Source organism: Camellia sinensis, chromosome 7 (assembly GCF_055761805.1).
Source record: "Camellia sinensis isolate YWXY chromosome 7, ASM5576180v1, whole genome shotgun sequence".
NCBI classification, from domain to species: Eukaryota; Viridiplantae; Streptophyta; class Magnoliopsida; order Ericales; family Theaceae; genus Camellia; species Camellia sinensis.
The window spans coordinates 9,289,841-9,305,441 of NC_138967.1; the positions used below are offsets into that span (position 1 = coordinate 9,289,841).

At 34.6% G+C, this 15,601-nt stretch overlaps 1 protein-coding gene and 1 non-coding gene across 2 annotated transcripts; both read left to right on the top strand.

Annotated features, from left to right (window-relative positions):
* Positions 1 to 290: 290 nt before the first annotated feature.
* On the top strand, positions 291 to 11,848 carry LOC114301770 (putative serine/threonine-protein phosphatase 2A regulatory subunit B'' subunit TON2). The gene is made up of 12 exons (XM_028246734.2): positions 291 to 665; positions 3,001 to 3,092; positions 3,382 to 3,444; positions 3,757 to 3,855; positions 4,302 to 4,460; positions 6,722 to 6,793; positions 6,945 to 7,077; positions 7,592 to 7,656; positions 8,616 to 8,691; positions 9,222 to 9,323; positions 9,817 to 10,009; positions 11,189 to 11,848. The coding sequence occupies exons 1-12, from the start codon at positions 524 to 526 to the stop codon at positions 11,424 to 11,426; spliced, it is 1,434 nt and encodes a 477-aa protein (XP_028102535.1). The 5' UTR covers positions 291 to 523; the 3' UTR covers positions 11,427 to 11,848.
* LOC114301775 (small nucleolar RNA snoR104) lies at positions 10,181 to 10,297 on the top strand. The gene has a single exon (XR_003643186.1). It is a non-coding gene; the product is annotated as a small nucleolar RNA snoR104 (small nucleolar RNA).
* Positions 11,849 to 15,601: the final 3,753 nt, after the last annotated feature.

The window sequence follows — 15,601 nt, forward strand, 5'->3', positions numbered from 1 at the left end:
GGCAAATTACATATACCTCCCTCGAGGTTTGGTTAAATTATAGATATCCCCTTGAGGTTTTGAAAATTACATCCCGTCCCTTGAGGTTTGTATTTTTATAACAATTTGCCCATTGAGGTTTATATTTCGTAACAAATTACCCCCTAATTTGTTATGCAAATATAGCATTTAGGGAGAAATTTATAATTTCTCAAACCTCAGGGGTATTTGTAATTTAGCCAAACCTCAAGGGTATATATGTAATTTGCCCAAAACTTTAAGGGGCAAAGTATAATTTACTTTTTTTTTTTATTACGAAAATGGCAACAAAACATTTGTGCAATTTCACTCTGGTACAAATTCAGAAGCACATGGAAAAATGCCCAATCTCTGTGTCTTCTAGTCTAGGGTTTTGAGAACCAGTGAGTAATGTGTCTGATTCTAGGGTTTTTGCAGTGTCGAACTGTCCCGAGATCGAGCTGTGTCTGAAGATTAAGCTCGTGAGATTTGAATCAGAGACGAAGATTTTAACCTGTCTCAAGCAATGTACAGTGGTTCGAGTGATGGTGAAGGCCACGAAGCATCGGCACCGAGGAAGATTCCACCGCCGTCGTCCATGTTGTGGGTCAGAAATCTCCGCCGCTACATCGGATCCGGCGCTGGTCTCGGCTCCGAAGCCTTGATGGGTCTGTAATTTCCCATCTTCTTTGTCCATTTCTATACATTAAGATTGTGTATTTGTGAGTATTTTTGGCTGATCAATTATAGAACTTGATGGGTCTGTATTCATTTCTATATTGAAGATTGTGTGTTTGTGAGTTTTTTTGGCTGATCAATTGTAGAACTTGATGGGTCTGGATTTTCTCATATTCTTTGTCCATTTCTATATATCAAGATTGTGTATTTGTGAGTGTTTTTGGCTGATCAATTGTAGAACTTGATGGGTCTGTATTTTCTCAATTTCCTTTTCCAATTCTATATATTAAGATTGTGTATTTTTAAGTGTTTTTGGCTGATCAATTATAGAACTTGATGGGTCTGTATTTTCTCATCTTCTTTGTCCATTTCTATATATTAAGATTGTGTATTTGTCAGTTTTTTTGGCTGATCAATTGTAGAACTTGATGGTTCTGTATTTTCTCATCTTCTTTTTCCATTTCTATGTATTAAGATTGTGTATTTGTAAGTTTTTTTGGCTGATCAATTATAGAACTTGCAATGATGTACATTGATAAACCTCTTTGTAGAATTGACATGACTGAATGGGTGATATAATTTCAAAAATCTGGCAATTTCAGTAATGTACCTTGATCTGAATTTAGTTCTCTACAAAGCTGTTGTGCAAGAACGTGGTTTCAATCACACAATAAACAATAACAAACGAACAAGCACACAAAAAATAACACAAGATATATGTGGTTTGGCGAGATGCCTACGCCCACAATAGAGAAACGATCTAAATCCACTATACGCAATAAGGATTATATGAACAACTCCGCAACTCTTCTTTTTTCTGTTACACTCTAAAACCCTACCTGAAAATAACAATATATATATACCACCAAATCTTCTCCGCCCTTCGCCTCCATAAAACACCTCTTACAGTACTTTTAGTGTACAGTAAATACAAGACAACTTACAACAATGTCATGTGCATGGATTTGGAATTGAGGCTATCAGCTATCTTAGTTCAAATATTGAGCTATGGTGGTCTCCATTTCAAAATCAAGGCATGAAATCTGCTCTTCTAAACACATTTGAATGATCTGGGGAGGTTTTGATGCTCAAAATTTTGGTATGGAGGTTAATTCATGATACGTAGTTTTTGGGTTGGCATTGCATTTTTTAGGAAATTTTGGTTAGGTTTTGATGGTTAATGGTAATGTAGGTAAGATTTGGTGTGTCGTGATATTTATGCTGAGGGATTACTCCTTTGTAATGGGGTTTTGGTAGAATTGATGTGTATGATTAATGATGCCTTGACGCTACAAGTTGAATGATATTATAGTGGGCAGTTTGTTTATTAATGGTTTTACTTGAGGTGGAATGTGGTTTAATTGCAGGAGTGTTCAATGTTAACTTGACAGTTGCAATCTTGAACTATGACTCTTTAGAACTCAATTTTCTAAAGCGGTTGTCCAATCTAAAAACGTCACTGTTGCTGGCACTCTTGACATTCAAATGATCTTCAAAGGGAAATTATTCATCGTCCCTCCTAATATCAAAGAGTGGTAGGACTGAACCAAGAATATTCTGTTTCCTTGATTACACCTCATTTTATCCATCCCATTCTTAGGTATTGCAATCCTATGAAGGAGCTCATTTGTAGCCTCCAATTCCCAGTTTTGAAGAGACCTAATGAAGAGAGTTCCCACACCATCCAGAAATCAGAGACTCTCAAGTATTAGGCTACCAAAGCATCCTTATGTATAGCAATGACTTATAGATCCTTGAATGCCACTGATAAGGGAATATCCCCACACCAAACATGTTATCGAAATTGTATTTTTCGACTATCACCTAGCACAAGTCTTACATGTTTGACAAAATCTGATCAACCTCTCATAATACCTTTCCACAAACCCACCTCATATGACTCTCATACTTCCTTGGATGTCCATCCCCTTTGGCACCAAAAACCCTTCCATCTTCAACCACATTCTCAAAATGGAAAGGGCTTTTTCTGCAATGAATAATCCTACAATCTAACAAGACTGGCAAGTGGTTGAGGCCAGTAAATAAACTTATTCTAGCCCTTGTACCTCTTTAACGCTTATAAAAAAAGAAAAACGATTCTTGGCTTGAACCTCTTTAATACTTATGTCACTTTGAGCTATTGTGAAAGAAATGTCATTGAATTATTAGTATCATATGTTAGAATGAGATGTAATTTCAGCCCCGTTAGTACAACATTTGAAAGCAAACAGATGTGAAATCATATATAAATTACACATCAGATGCAAATATGAACATTGATAATGTATAAATATTCACTCACAATTTAACTGTCTACATTGACAGAGCTTGAGACAAAGAGAATCTTGCTTGATATATTCAAAGAGAAGCAACAAAAGAGTGCTGAAGCTGGAACAATTCCGAGCTTCTATAAGAAGGTAAGGTTATGGTTTTCGCGTCCACATTTGAGCGGAAAACTTTATGTCTTACACTATGCCAGGTGACCTAACAGGAATGCGTGCAAGTCACTTTAAATTTTCCCTTCTTCTTTCTCAGTGCTTGTTTTTATTCAGGCAACTTTTGTCTCTCTCTCTCTCTCTCTCTTTCTCTTTTTTTTTTTTTTTTTTTTTTGTGTCGGTATTTACTTGTAATGGAACTCAAGTGCAAATGCTGAAGGGAGAATGTTCTTACCCCTGTCCTTTTGTTATTTGTTTCCACTTTGTTCAGAAACCTGAAGAAGGTTCCATCAGTCACAGGGTCCAGAGGCTGGCTAAATATCGTTTTTTAAGGGTATGATGTGCACTTATTTTCAAAGTTTGAGTACTGTTGTCAGTTATCATCACTTAACATTTCAACTCTTGGCAGATCTAAACCAGTATTTTAAAAGTTTATTATAGTAAAGAAGTATCTGTGTCTTGGGGTGTGATATTGGAACTCCATATTGCCTTTTTTGTTTTTTCTAGATAGATTATTGATAAATTTGTTAGCTGGTACAAAATCTCAATATGATTTTCAAGCTGACATGTGCTCAATTATTTGGTTTAGTTTTTTTAAGATGTGGATTGGCAATAATTAATTCTAGTCATGATTTCACATGTGCAGAAGCAATCTGATCTTTTGCTAAACGCTGATGATCTGGATGCTATGTGGGTTTGCTTAAGAGAAAATTGTGTGATTGATGATGCCACTGGTGCTGAAAAGGTGTGTGGACCCTGTCATTTTAATGTACTTTTTTTTCCCCCCGTGTTGTTAAATATAAGTTCAGCTTCTCTGCAAATGTCCACACTAGCAGTAGTAGTTGATTTCTTATCTTTTGAGATTCTTCCAGATTTCTGACCTGTGCTGGCAAGTGCAATACTTTGTTGCGCAATCATTTTACCGACTGTGTGTGTTGATGAAAAGCCTATTCTGCAGTGCAGTGCAATTCTTTTATGAAATTGAGTCATTGAGTTTCCTTTGCACACAAGTGCTCATACAGTTTTATAATTGTTGTTATTATTGCTGATGTTTTTTCTTTAGATTCTAATGGTTGGATTGGCATTACATATTATTTGAACTTTGTTGAATATACTACCTGTACTCTCTAGTTTGTTTATACTTATCTGCAATGATGATGTTAAAACATGTCTTGTTTGTTGTCTTGGTAGATGAATTATGAAGACTTTTGCCACATTGCCTCTGTATGTACAGAACAAATAGGCCCTAAATGTCGACGTTTTTTCAGTCCTTCAAATTTCATGAAGTTTGAGAAAGACGAGTCGGGAAGAATTGCCATTCTGCCCTTTTACCTTTATGTGATGCGCACGGTAGGTCTTGCCTTTCTATGCTTTACAAGTCTTGTTTTCTTTAACCTGTTTCTTTTATTTTCTGGAAGGATCAATGTCTGTGTCCTATATTGCCTGTTCTTTTTTTTTTTGGTTGAAGAACATATTTCTTGCTGTCAGTTTATGTCAATTGTAGAGAACCCTTTCATTTGCTAATAGAACTTATTTTGGTGGTTGTTGAGTCTCTCTATGTTCCTGTATGTGTGACCTCATTTTGGTTTGAGCTATGCAATAAAGCCACATCAATACCAAGTTGCCTATTTCCTGGCATTCTTGCAAATAATTATTATAATATCTTGCTCTATGATAAGTAACAAGAACTCTGCAACATCGATAACGATAACCCATGCCAATATTACAATGCTTACTGCACACATATTTTAACTATAAAGTTGTGTTTTGACTATTTGCTATTGATGCTCAATTTGGTTTAAGCAATGTGAAGAAGGCACAACCAAGTCATGGTTCCTGTTATTTTGATTCTAAGTGGAATATAATAAAGATTCTATGTGATAGAAAAAGTACACACACACACACACACACACACACATATATATAAAACTAAATGAAAAATGACATTATGTGGATGATTCCGTAGTAACACTTTATGCAAAACCGTTGCAGCCTAGTAAATCCTTCCATAAAAAAACAATAGAAGTGTTTTCAAATGACTTATAATTGCAAGCAAACTACTCCAGTTAGCCATTGGAAGGGGGATCTAAGATGATAAAGGGTAAACTACCAATAGGTCCTAATAGTTGGACTTAATTCCCATTAAGTCCTATTGAAAGTTAGTCCTAATAAAATCTTCACTAAAAATGATTTTTTGTGACGTTTTTTTGTATATGTTGCTAAAAATTAAAAATTAGTGACCTTTTTTTTTTAATCACAATTATTATTAATTGTTGCTAAAACTTACAATTAATGACGTTTTTATGTGACGAATTTTTCAAATTGTTGATGAAAGTTGAAAATTAGTGACGTTTTTTGTGACCTTTTAAATTGTCACTAAAGTTTATAATTAGTGACTATTTTGTGACATTTTTTAATCTGTTGTTGAAAATTAACATTTAGGCCCCGTTTGGGAACTTACTTTTTTAGCCAATTAGCCAAAAAGTTACTAAATTAGCTAAAAAGCCAACAACTCATACCAAAAAGTCAAAGATTCTCTTTTCTCTCTACTTTTTGCACATCTTTTTGTAATTAGCCAAAAAGTCATCCCAAACATACAAGTTTTTTTTACCTACCTTTTTAGCCAAATAGTCAAAAAGTTACTAAATTAGCCTGTTCCCAAATGAGGCCTTAGTGACGTTTTTTAATAGTATTTGATGAAACCATTAATTATCATAAGACCTAGTTCATAATAAGTCCACTTATTATGATCTACACGTAAGTCCTCTTAAGACAAACAAGATGGTGATGTCATGATCTGCTTATCTTAGGTGCCAATCTATGAGGCACGAACACCTCTTCGGAGGATATGTACAGTGTCCGACACATGTCGGACACGGACACGGACATGCTCCGAACACATGTTAGACACTCTGGGACACGCTACAGACACGTTGCGGACACGTTAAGGACACACCGAGGACTATTCTTGTTAATTTTTTTAAATTTTTTTTACTAAAATAACATACCTAAAGTTGATAAATTTGATAAAATTAAATATTTGACATAAATTACATATTAGATATTTAAAAATATAACATGTAATAAATATATAAAATTATATTTTTTACACTTGTCCCCAATGTGTTGTGTTCTGCATTTTTTGAAAATTTACGTGTCTGCGTGTCCGTAACGTGTCACATGTCTGTGCTTCTTAGGTGCCGGTGTTATAACCTGTAGTTGGCAACAGCTGTCATTATGCCCTTGTGTTCAAAATTGATTCCCAAGGGTGTATTTTTTTTGGTCTAAATCCAAATTGATTTTAGGAGTGGATTGAGTTTATTCGAGAGAAAAATGAAAAGAGGAGCATGGTCCTTTCTCTGAATATGTAATCAATAAATTTCAATAGTACCCTCAAATTCAATAGTATATCAGTTATAAACTTTACACAACTCCACAATTGTTCGGTCACTGCAGTTTGACCTGCCTGATTGGGCTATTGCAGTCCTGATTTCAGCCTTGAGTATTTAAATGTGAACTTTGTTTAATTTCTTTGTGGATCTCTCTCTCTCTCTCTCTCTCTCTCTCTCTCTTTTGTAGTGTCATGTAATACTACTTCATTTTTTGTTCAGGTTTCACTTACACAGGCCAGAATTGATATGAGTGAGCTTGATGAAGATTCTGATGGTTTCCTACAATCTCATGTATGGTTCTTTACTTTTTTCAACTCCTCATTATCTGAAATTGGATAGTAGGTTTTTTTAAGTATAATCTTCATACACAGTAACTACTTGTTGCAAGAAAATTTATTTTGTGAATCTTGTATGAGAACAAGCTATATTTTGTTAATTGCAGGAAATGGAGGCTTATATACGAGGCCTTATTCCTAATTTGGCACAACTTCGGGACATGCCTACAGCCTTTATTCAAATGTACTGCCGCATAGCTGCACACAAATTTTTCTTCTTTTGTGATCCTCATAGACGAGGTTTGGGATGTTCTAAATCTTATTTAAAAGAAAGAGTTGATTTTATATAGCAATATTTTAATTGTTCATTTGTTGCACTAGAGTTTTCATGCTTCATTTAATGTGACTGCACCGGTGCTTGTTAGTTTGCTGTAACTGAGTATATTCTATCATGTGGTATCATATTATGCCAAATGCAACTCTTTTTCTCAACCACCACCAGCGCAACCCCAGATTTTCTACGTATGTTTTAATTAAATTATTAGCTCTTCTTTCATGTTTTCATATATATTTTTTTTAAATATGATTGCAATGGTGGCATGTTGTTTTACTGTAGCTACAAACTATTTGGTTTCAACTACATGAATCTTGTTTTACCATTTTCTTTGTTGAGGGCTGTAAATGTTCTTTGATTGATATAACTTCATGAAAATTGGGCCTCTTTTGATTTCTTAATATCTCCCTTCATATGGGTTCTCAGTTTTCTCTTTGACTGTTGGATGTACGAAAGTTGAGAGTTAAGCTTTCCTTGCAGGAAAGGCATGCATAAAGAAGATTCTGCTTAGTAACTGTCTCCAGGAACTAATGGAACTACACCAGGTAATATGCTTGCGATTGTTCCCAACTCACTAACCATCTGCAATAGGAAGATATTATATTTTTATTTAGGCTGTTTCTACTGTCTTTGGTAAATTTGTTAATCTTTAACTTTGAAAATGCTCTCTCTATTACTTTGCGGGAATTTGTTAATCTTTAACTTCGAAAGTGTTGTTCTCTCTGTAACTTTGTGGGATTACTATGAAGTGATTTGTTATAGACTTCATTTCCATATATTATTCCCCACCTTGCTGTGGTCCCGTTGGTGGTAATAGTTCCACATTAGAACTCTTATATTGCTGCTATTGTGAGTTGAGGAAAGTTCACATCTATGTACGAAATTTATCTTGCAAGGCTAATCCATTTAATTGAATTTCTGGATGTGTAGTGCACTTCCATTTGTTCCTGATCTAGTTCATTTTTGTCTACTTGCAATCTTTATTCACTATAATTTGTTTGATAGACACTGGATTTTGTTCCTTTGCTTTGTGGTGACTTATTTCTTTGATTTTCCTATTTTTCTGGCCAATTTTCTTAACAGATTTGATGATATTTTCCAGCATGAAAATAAGCATTAAGCGCATGCATTTCATTTTTGTCCTTTGCTTTATATGGAATTTTATAGTTTCTGTCTTGATGAAACGATGAATTTAGATTTCCAAATGTCTGCTGCAATGCTATACCTGCAAGACTGACTACAAACATCTATTGCTGTCATTGGCTTGCTTCTTTCAGACTGTATAAAATTGGTAGTAAATAATTTGTGTTGATCTTAAAAGAAAACTTTCCACCATTAATTCAAGTAAATAAGCTGTATAAAACTTGTTTTTGCATTGTATCAATCACAGTTATTGAGTTGGTTTTAACTCAATTATGTATGATGTAAGAAGCATTGAAATGTAATTTTGTTCCTGCACATTTATAGAAGCTGACGTTGGATTCTTACCTTTTATGTATATTAGGAAAGTGAGGAAGAAGTCACTGACACTGAACAAGCTGAAAACTGGTTTTCATTGACATCTGCCCAACGCATATGTGGTGGGTACTTTGAATTTATCAAGTTTTGATACATGTTGAGTCCCTGGTATCTTTTTTCTTGTTCTCATGTTGTTCTTTAAATTGATCTTATTCTGCACATGATAAGTTTGTGCTACACTACTAGTATTGAAGTGCTACACCAATACTTTATGGTTTGTATCATATGCCAGAGCATGTGAGTAATACTGTTGAAATGTGAAAAGGGATTTGAAATTGACAATCTGACACCCGTGATATAAAATTTAATTGGCAAGTAAGGTACAAATGTATAGATTGGAAGGGCCAAATGGTTATCACCTCTAATTGTTGATATTTTGTAGATGAAAGGATTTCAACAGTCAGGTTTATGCATCTGAAATTCGTTTAGAGTATACTTATAATTGTAGATTTATAAGTGGCAATTAGTTACCTGTATATATTATCTTTTTATTTACATGTTCCTAACTTCCCGAGTTCTAATTGCATTGCATAGCTTGTAATTGCTGTTATCATTATTGTTGTAGCTTATGGTGATCATTTTAGTTCTGCAGATATGTTTCTTGCCCTTGATAAAGATATGAATGGAACATTGAGCAAGCAGGAACTTCGAGAATATGCAGATGGGACTCTGACAGATATTTTCATTGAGAGGGGTAAGAGGTTGTGCCGTGCATGTTTTCTGTTTTCCATTTCTTGAAATTAATGCAGGACTTACCCTTATGTAATGAGTGGGTTGGTCGCACTCCATTGCTTTACTGTCTATCGAAATTATTGACATTTGCCTCTTTTGCAAAATGTTTTGGTTGCTTAAAAGTTCTTTCGTTTTGTTACTAGTGGAAGGTGTCAATTCCAGTATTTTTTTTTAAGCTGTCTTTGCTTAATTTTATTAGAATTGATTGTAACATTTTGCAATGTTTACTAATCTTTAGGATAGAGATGTCTCTTGTGGTCATTAGAAAGTAACACAGAATGTCAATTACATTGTCCGAGCTCGAAAAAAAAAAATCATCACTGTTTCATCAGCTGTGCTTTAACCTGGAATTTTCCCTACCTGTTACAATAATGGGAATATATTCAGAGTAAATTGTTTTTCTGCATTTTGTTTTATTAACCTTTTGTTCGTTGTTGGTTTTGGTTTGCTAACAGCATTTGATGAGCACGTCCGCTCTGGAAAAAGTGGAGGAAATAATGCTCGGGAGATGGATTTTGAGAGTTTTCTCGACTTTGTTCTGGCCCTAGAAAACAAAGACACTCCAGAGGGGTTAACTTATTTGTTTCGTTGTCTTGATCTCCATGGAAGAGGATTCCTCACAACAGCTGATATTCACACGCTTTTCAGGTAAAATTTCTTTGTTCAGCTTTCCACTTATTTCATTGGGGAGAACTTCTTTTTCTTCAATTATTCTTTTGTGCTTAGTTTGGTTGCTGAGAATGTATGTTAGAATTTTGGACTTCTCTTTTTCTCTTCGGCAACTAAATAGAGTGAAATCCTAGCATGGAAGAAAAGGAAGGGAAGCATCACCAAGCTGAGATGTTTCCTGATACAATCTTCCTAGAGAAAACGTCTGTATTTTCCTACTTGTGGTGGTTTAGTAAGTTCCACAAGTCTCATTTTACAGATACATGAACTGAACTATTTGGTTTGGAACCTTGTTAAAAGCTAAGAAGCACAGATACTTATAAGAAGGTACCGTGTCATGTCTGTTGAACACTTTTCAACAGTTAGACATACATAAAACACATTACAAGTATAATAAAATAACTTAGAATCCAATGATAACTTAGAATCCAATGATAAAACAAAAACAATGTCAATTTATACATATTCTCCTATTTTAGACTCTAAAATTTATTACCTTTGACTGAAATATTAAAGCAATAGTAGTATATCAGTGTTCCTAAGTTTTGTTTTACATGTAGTTGGCAACTTTGAATTACTTTTGTAATGTATTATACTAGTATATTATGTGAGCTGGGTTCAGAATGTCGTGAGACAGTTCGGTCCATATCCGGTGTGGGTGTTAGAGCATTGAGAGGACCTTTCCCTAGTACGAGAGGACCAGGAAGGATGCACCTCTGGTGTACCAATTATCGTGCTCACGGTAAACTTTGGGTAGCCAAGTGCAGAGCGGATAACTGCTGAAAGCATCTAAGTAGTAAGCCCACCCCAAGATGAGTGCTCTCCTATTCCGACTTCCCCAGTAAGACACATGAACCAAGCATAGAATTGGACACAAAAAAAGTAGAATGAATAAATAAGATTTTTGCGAAGTGGGCTCCACTAATAAATCTTGTTAATTATTGTTCATTCATATGTTTTATGTATCCAATTTTGTGTTTGGTGTGTAACCCAATACAATCATACTTATGTGCATTTTTCTTAAGCAGCAGGTCTTTCAAAAGACCTAATATGGAGATAGGTTTTTGAAACATGGCATATACTTTTGAGCATTTTTTTGTCACACTTCAATGCATACTGTCATCATCTGACAATTTCTCTCCCATGAGTGTGAAACAGAGATGTGCACCAGAAATGGATTGAGGGAGGGAACTATGAGCTATGCATCGAGGATGTAAGAGATGAAATTTGGGATATGGTGAAGCCAGCCGACCCTCTGAGGATCACACTGGCTGATCTACTGGCTTGCAAACAGGGCGGGACCGTTGCCAGCATGCTTATAGACGTGCGTGGTTTCTGGGCCCATGACAATAGAGAGAATCTTCTCCAAGAAGAGGAAGAGCCAGAAGAAGAATAACAGATGCATTGGAGAGAGTTCATTGGAACCGTCTCTGTACTAACACGAGTTCTAAGATTTGGGCTTGTAATTTTCACCGATGGGGATGTGTTGCTGCATTGCTTGCTGCAACTTCACAAGGTGAGTTTGTCTTATGTTAATGTTGTACAAGAACATCTGTGGTAGTGTTGGATTGGAATCGCAGGGCACAAAAACTGAAGGATCATTTTGAAATCTCGATGCTACTGGTTATTATCCGGTGGAGGTGTGGCTCTAGTAAGACTTCAATTCGAAAAATGATTTAGAAATTGTTTATGTCCAAGTTTGTTTTGTGTCTTTGATTTTAATATTGTACCCTTTGCCAAAATCCAGTTTGAAACATTATCTTGGGTGCCAGTCTATATTGCCAATAGTGAAATACAGTAGCTTCATAGATTCCATCACTTTTGTTTCATAATTACAAAAATGATACGGGCACGAATGAGTTTTGTGAATTTCATTTAGAATGATGTGATAATATTTTAAAAAATTGAAGTAAAATGCCTGATAAGAGCAAGATATCACATTATTATGTGTTGAATTTTTAAATTAACACGGCTTGTACAAATTTTCTATATGTATAATGTTATTCGGATTGTCACATGCCCGCCTTGCGGAGAAGAGCATGTCTGATGGTAGTTAGACTCTAATTAGATTGCCAAGACAACTTGTGAGCCTCAAAGTGATACCCAACAAGCACAAAAACAAACTAGTAAGTGGGGGTGTGCACGGGTTGATTCAGTTTGGGTTTGGCATTGATCCATTACTTGAACCGACTGTCGGTTAAATGTTTTTGTTTTGATTCCAACCGTGCTATTGTTTGAAACCACTCACTTTGAAACCAACTTTGGCAGTCGGATTTTGGTCGGGAAGAAACAAAACCGGGGACTCACTTTTCTCTTCAAATCCCGATTTGTATGTACAAATCTGAGACTGAAGAAAAACAAAAAAAATGGAAGAGATTTATTGGGTTCATTTTATCACCATTGATTTCTGACCAAAGCAGCCTTCGTCGTTGCCAACGGCAAAATAACTGTTACAATAACCCTCTGGTAATCAGAGAGGGTAAGAGGGAGAGGAGGGAGTTTCAGAGGTGAGGTGTTGATGAATACTAACAGAGGGATCTGAGAAATAAGTAGAAAGTAGGGGAGATATGAGGCGTCAGAGGTGAAAGGTTATGTTTGGCATGTGAGGTTAGGGTTATTTTAGTACAAAAAGATAAAATAAGTTAAAAAATTAATGAGAAAAAATGGCACATTCAAATCGTAATTATTTTATTTTTTTCTTCATGAAAGTTAAAAAAAAGTTAAAAAATTCATAATTATCTCTTTTTTTTTCTCACAAAAATTTTAAAAAAATAATAAATTTGTCACAAATGAAACATTTAAATTTAAATTAAAATAATTAAAAAGTTAACGAAGGCAAAGTGTAAAAAAGATTTGAAAGAAATTCAATTAGAGAGAGAGAGAGAGAGAGAGAGAGAGAGAGAGAGAGAATTAAAGGGGAGGCTAAGGGATGAGAATTGATAATCTTCATCAATTAAAAAACGAAGTTTAGGCTTTGGGATAGGCACTAGGTAGCTGTTTTCCTATAATGGGTTTTTTAAGAAAGTGAGTTAAAAATAATTTTCTTAGTTTTTTTTTTATTTATAAAAATATATAAAAAACAGAGAAGAGATATAATTCAAAATAAGTTAGAAGTTAAAAAACAATTTTTAACTCTCTATTTTTTTTTTTTTTTTCTATCTTTTCTTCTTCTTCGTTCTTTCCTTCTTCTCTATTTTTTCCGACGAGCTGCCATAACCAGAGGGGAGGGGAGGGAGGAGGCTGCGCGTCGCAGCCCGTCGCCTCGCCGCCAGCCGTCGCAGCCGTCTCCGCCTCCGCCTCGTCGCCTCGCCGCCGGCGCGTCGCAGCCCGTCGCCCCGTCGCCTCCTCCTCCTCCCCCACTGGTTATGGCCCCCTCCAGTCCGGCCCTTCCCTTCCTCCTCCTCCTCCTCCCTCCTCCTTCCTCCCTCCCTCCCTCTTCCTCTCCTTCCTCCCTCTCTTCCTCTGCGTTTTTTTTTTTTTTTGAAAATTTGCCCCCAAAACGACGTCGTTTTGGGGGCTGCTGGAAACGGCCGCCGGGTAGGGCGGCCGAGAATCCGGACTCGCCAAAATATACTAATGATTCCTTTTCTTTTCTTTTCTTTTTTCAGAGACTTGCAGGCTTTTTGATAATACGTTAATGACTTTTGATATTTTCAAGACATAGCTTGTAGACAAATTTTTAAGAATAAATAACAATACAGTAGTTAACAAACGAGAGTATACCACGTATAAAATTTAATGTATAGTTTGATTGGATCGGATTGAATAATTTCACATTCTGGCATTGTTTGGGAACTTGGTTTGGGGTTAAAATAGTCACAAAAAATAAAATAGGATATTTTAGTTACAAAAAACAAAACATCAAATCCAACCCATAATCATTACAATCCTCTCTCACAAAAAAAGTCAAAAAAGTCAAAAAGTCCTTTCCAAACCAGGCTAAAATAGTCCAGACTAAAATAGTCAAAAAATTAAAAAGCCAAAAAATCAACCTACTTTCTAAACGGAGGCTCTATAAAACGAAGGCTAGATCATATATGAAAAAAAAATTGCATTACTATCCGTAGCTGACCGAATTGTCTGACAAAACCGTTAACAGCATCATTTTTTTAATTGGTCGGGTACATCGGTTTGTTGCACACCCCTGCTAGTAAGCAAAAACGAATGTCAAACAATAAACATGATTTGAGCACAATTTTTCTTGTTAGTTTTTTTAAATTTTCTTTTCTTAACAAAAATAAATAAATAAATAATTTAGCACTTGCCAGAGAATGTCTCAATACGTGTAGTCTCATGATTCTGTAACAATTATATATTTAGGCCAAGTTTGGGTACTTTTAAAAAAGTCAAAAAGTCAAAAAGTTACTCAAAAAGTTAAAAAGTTAACACTATTCACCAAAAGTCAACAATTACGGCTGCACAACTCCCAATTCAAAATTTTCCCTACAAATCAATTTTTACAATTTTTTATTACACATTTTTCAATAAAAAGTCAAAAATTTAACCCAAACATCCATATTTTTAACCTCAATTTTTTAATCCAAAAAGACAAAAAGTACACTTTTTTAGTCTTCCCAAACTTGGCCTTATTTATTGGAGAGATGTTGACTATTTTTTAATCAAACGACATTTTATTGAAAAAAGAAGGAATGCAAAGGATGACCGGAAATCCTCAAAAAAAAAAAAAAAAAAAATTAATGAGATTGTTTAAACAACAATGATTTAGAGCATTAATTTGGGTGGTCTAATAGAACACTAATGACATGATAAGGAAGAAAAAAAAAAATCAAAATATCACATCACAATAAATGAAGTCCACTACCAACTCATTAGAATTTGCTTTAGAGTTCAAGAATTAGAGTTTCAAAATATATTTTTTATTTAAAACTCAAATACTGACATCCAATCATTAGAAGTCAAAAAGAGTGGGATTCTTTTAAATGAGCTAAGCCCAAATAAATATATATTGAGATTTTAAAAATTCTATTAAAATCACACCCATGTAAAATATTTAGTAAAAATTTTAGTAGAATTTTTAAAATCTACAACATTACTTAGCCTCCATTTGAGAAGTGAGTTGACTTTTTAGCTTTTTGGTTTTTTTTGCTATTTTAACCTGAGGCTAAAAAGCCTAGTTTGGGAAGGACTTTTTGGCTTTTTTAGATTTTTGATGAGGTGTCTTCCTATGAATTTACCAAAGTGCCCTTGATAAGATTTGTACCTGTAATTGAAATGTATTTGACGTCCATGTCAGCTTCCCAACTGTCCGAACTTCTAATTGTTGTTGTTGTTTTTTTTTTTTTTTTTCCTTATTTTCGGTTTAGATTTGGCGTTTTTTGCTAACTTTTTTTTTTGGGGGGGGGGTTTGATTTGGCCTATTTTGTTTAAATTTTTTTTATATTTTTATTTTGGGTTTTATTTTATTTTTGTAAAATATTTATTTATTTTTTTGTATTTTGGGTTTGGGTTTGGATTTGGCGTATTTTGTTTAAATTTTTTTATTTTTTATTTTTTTATTTGGGTTTTGATTTTGGCTTATTTTGGTAGATTTTTTTTTTTTTGTTTGAATTT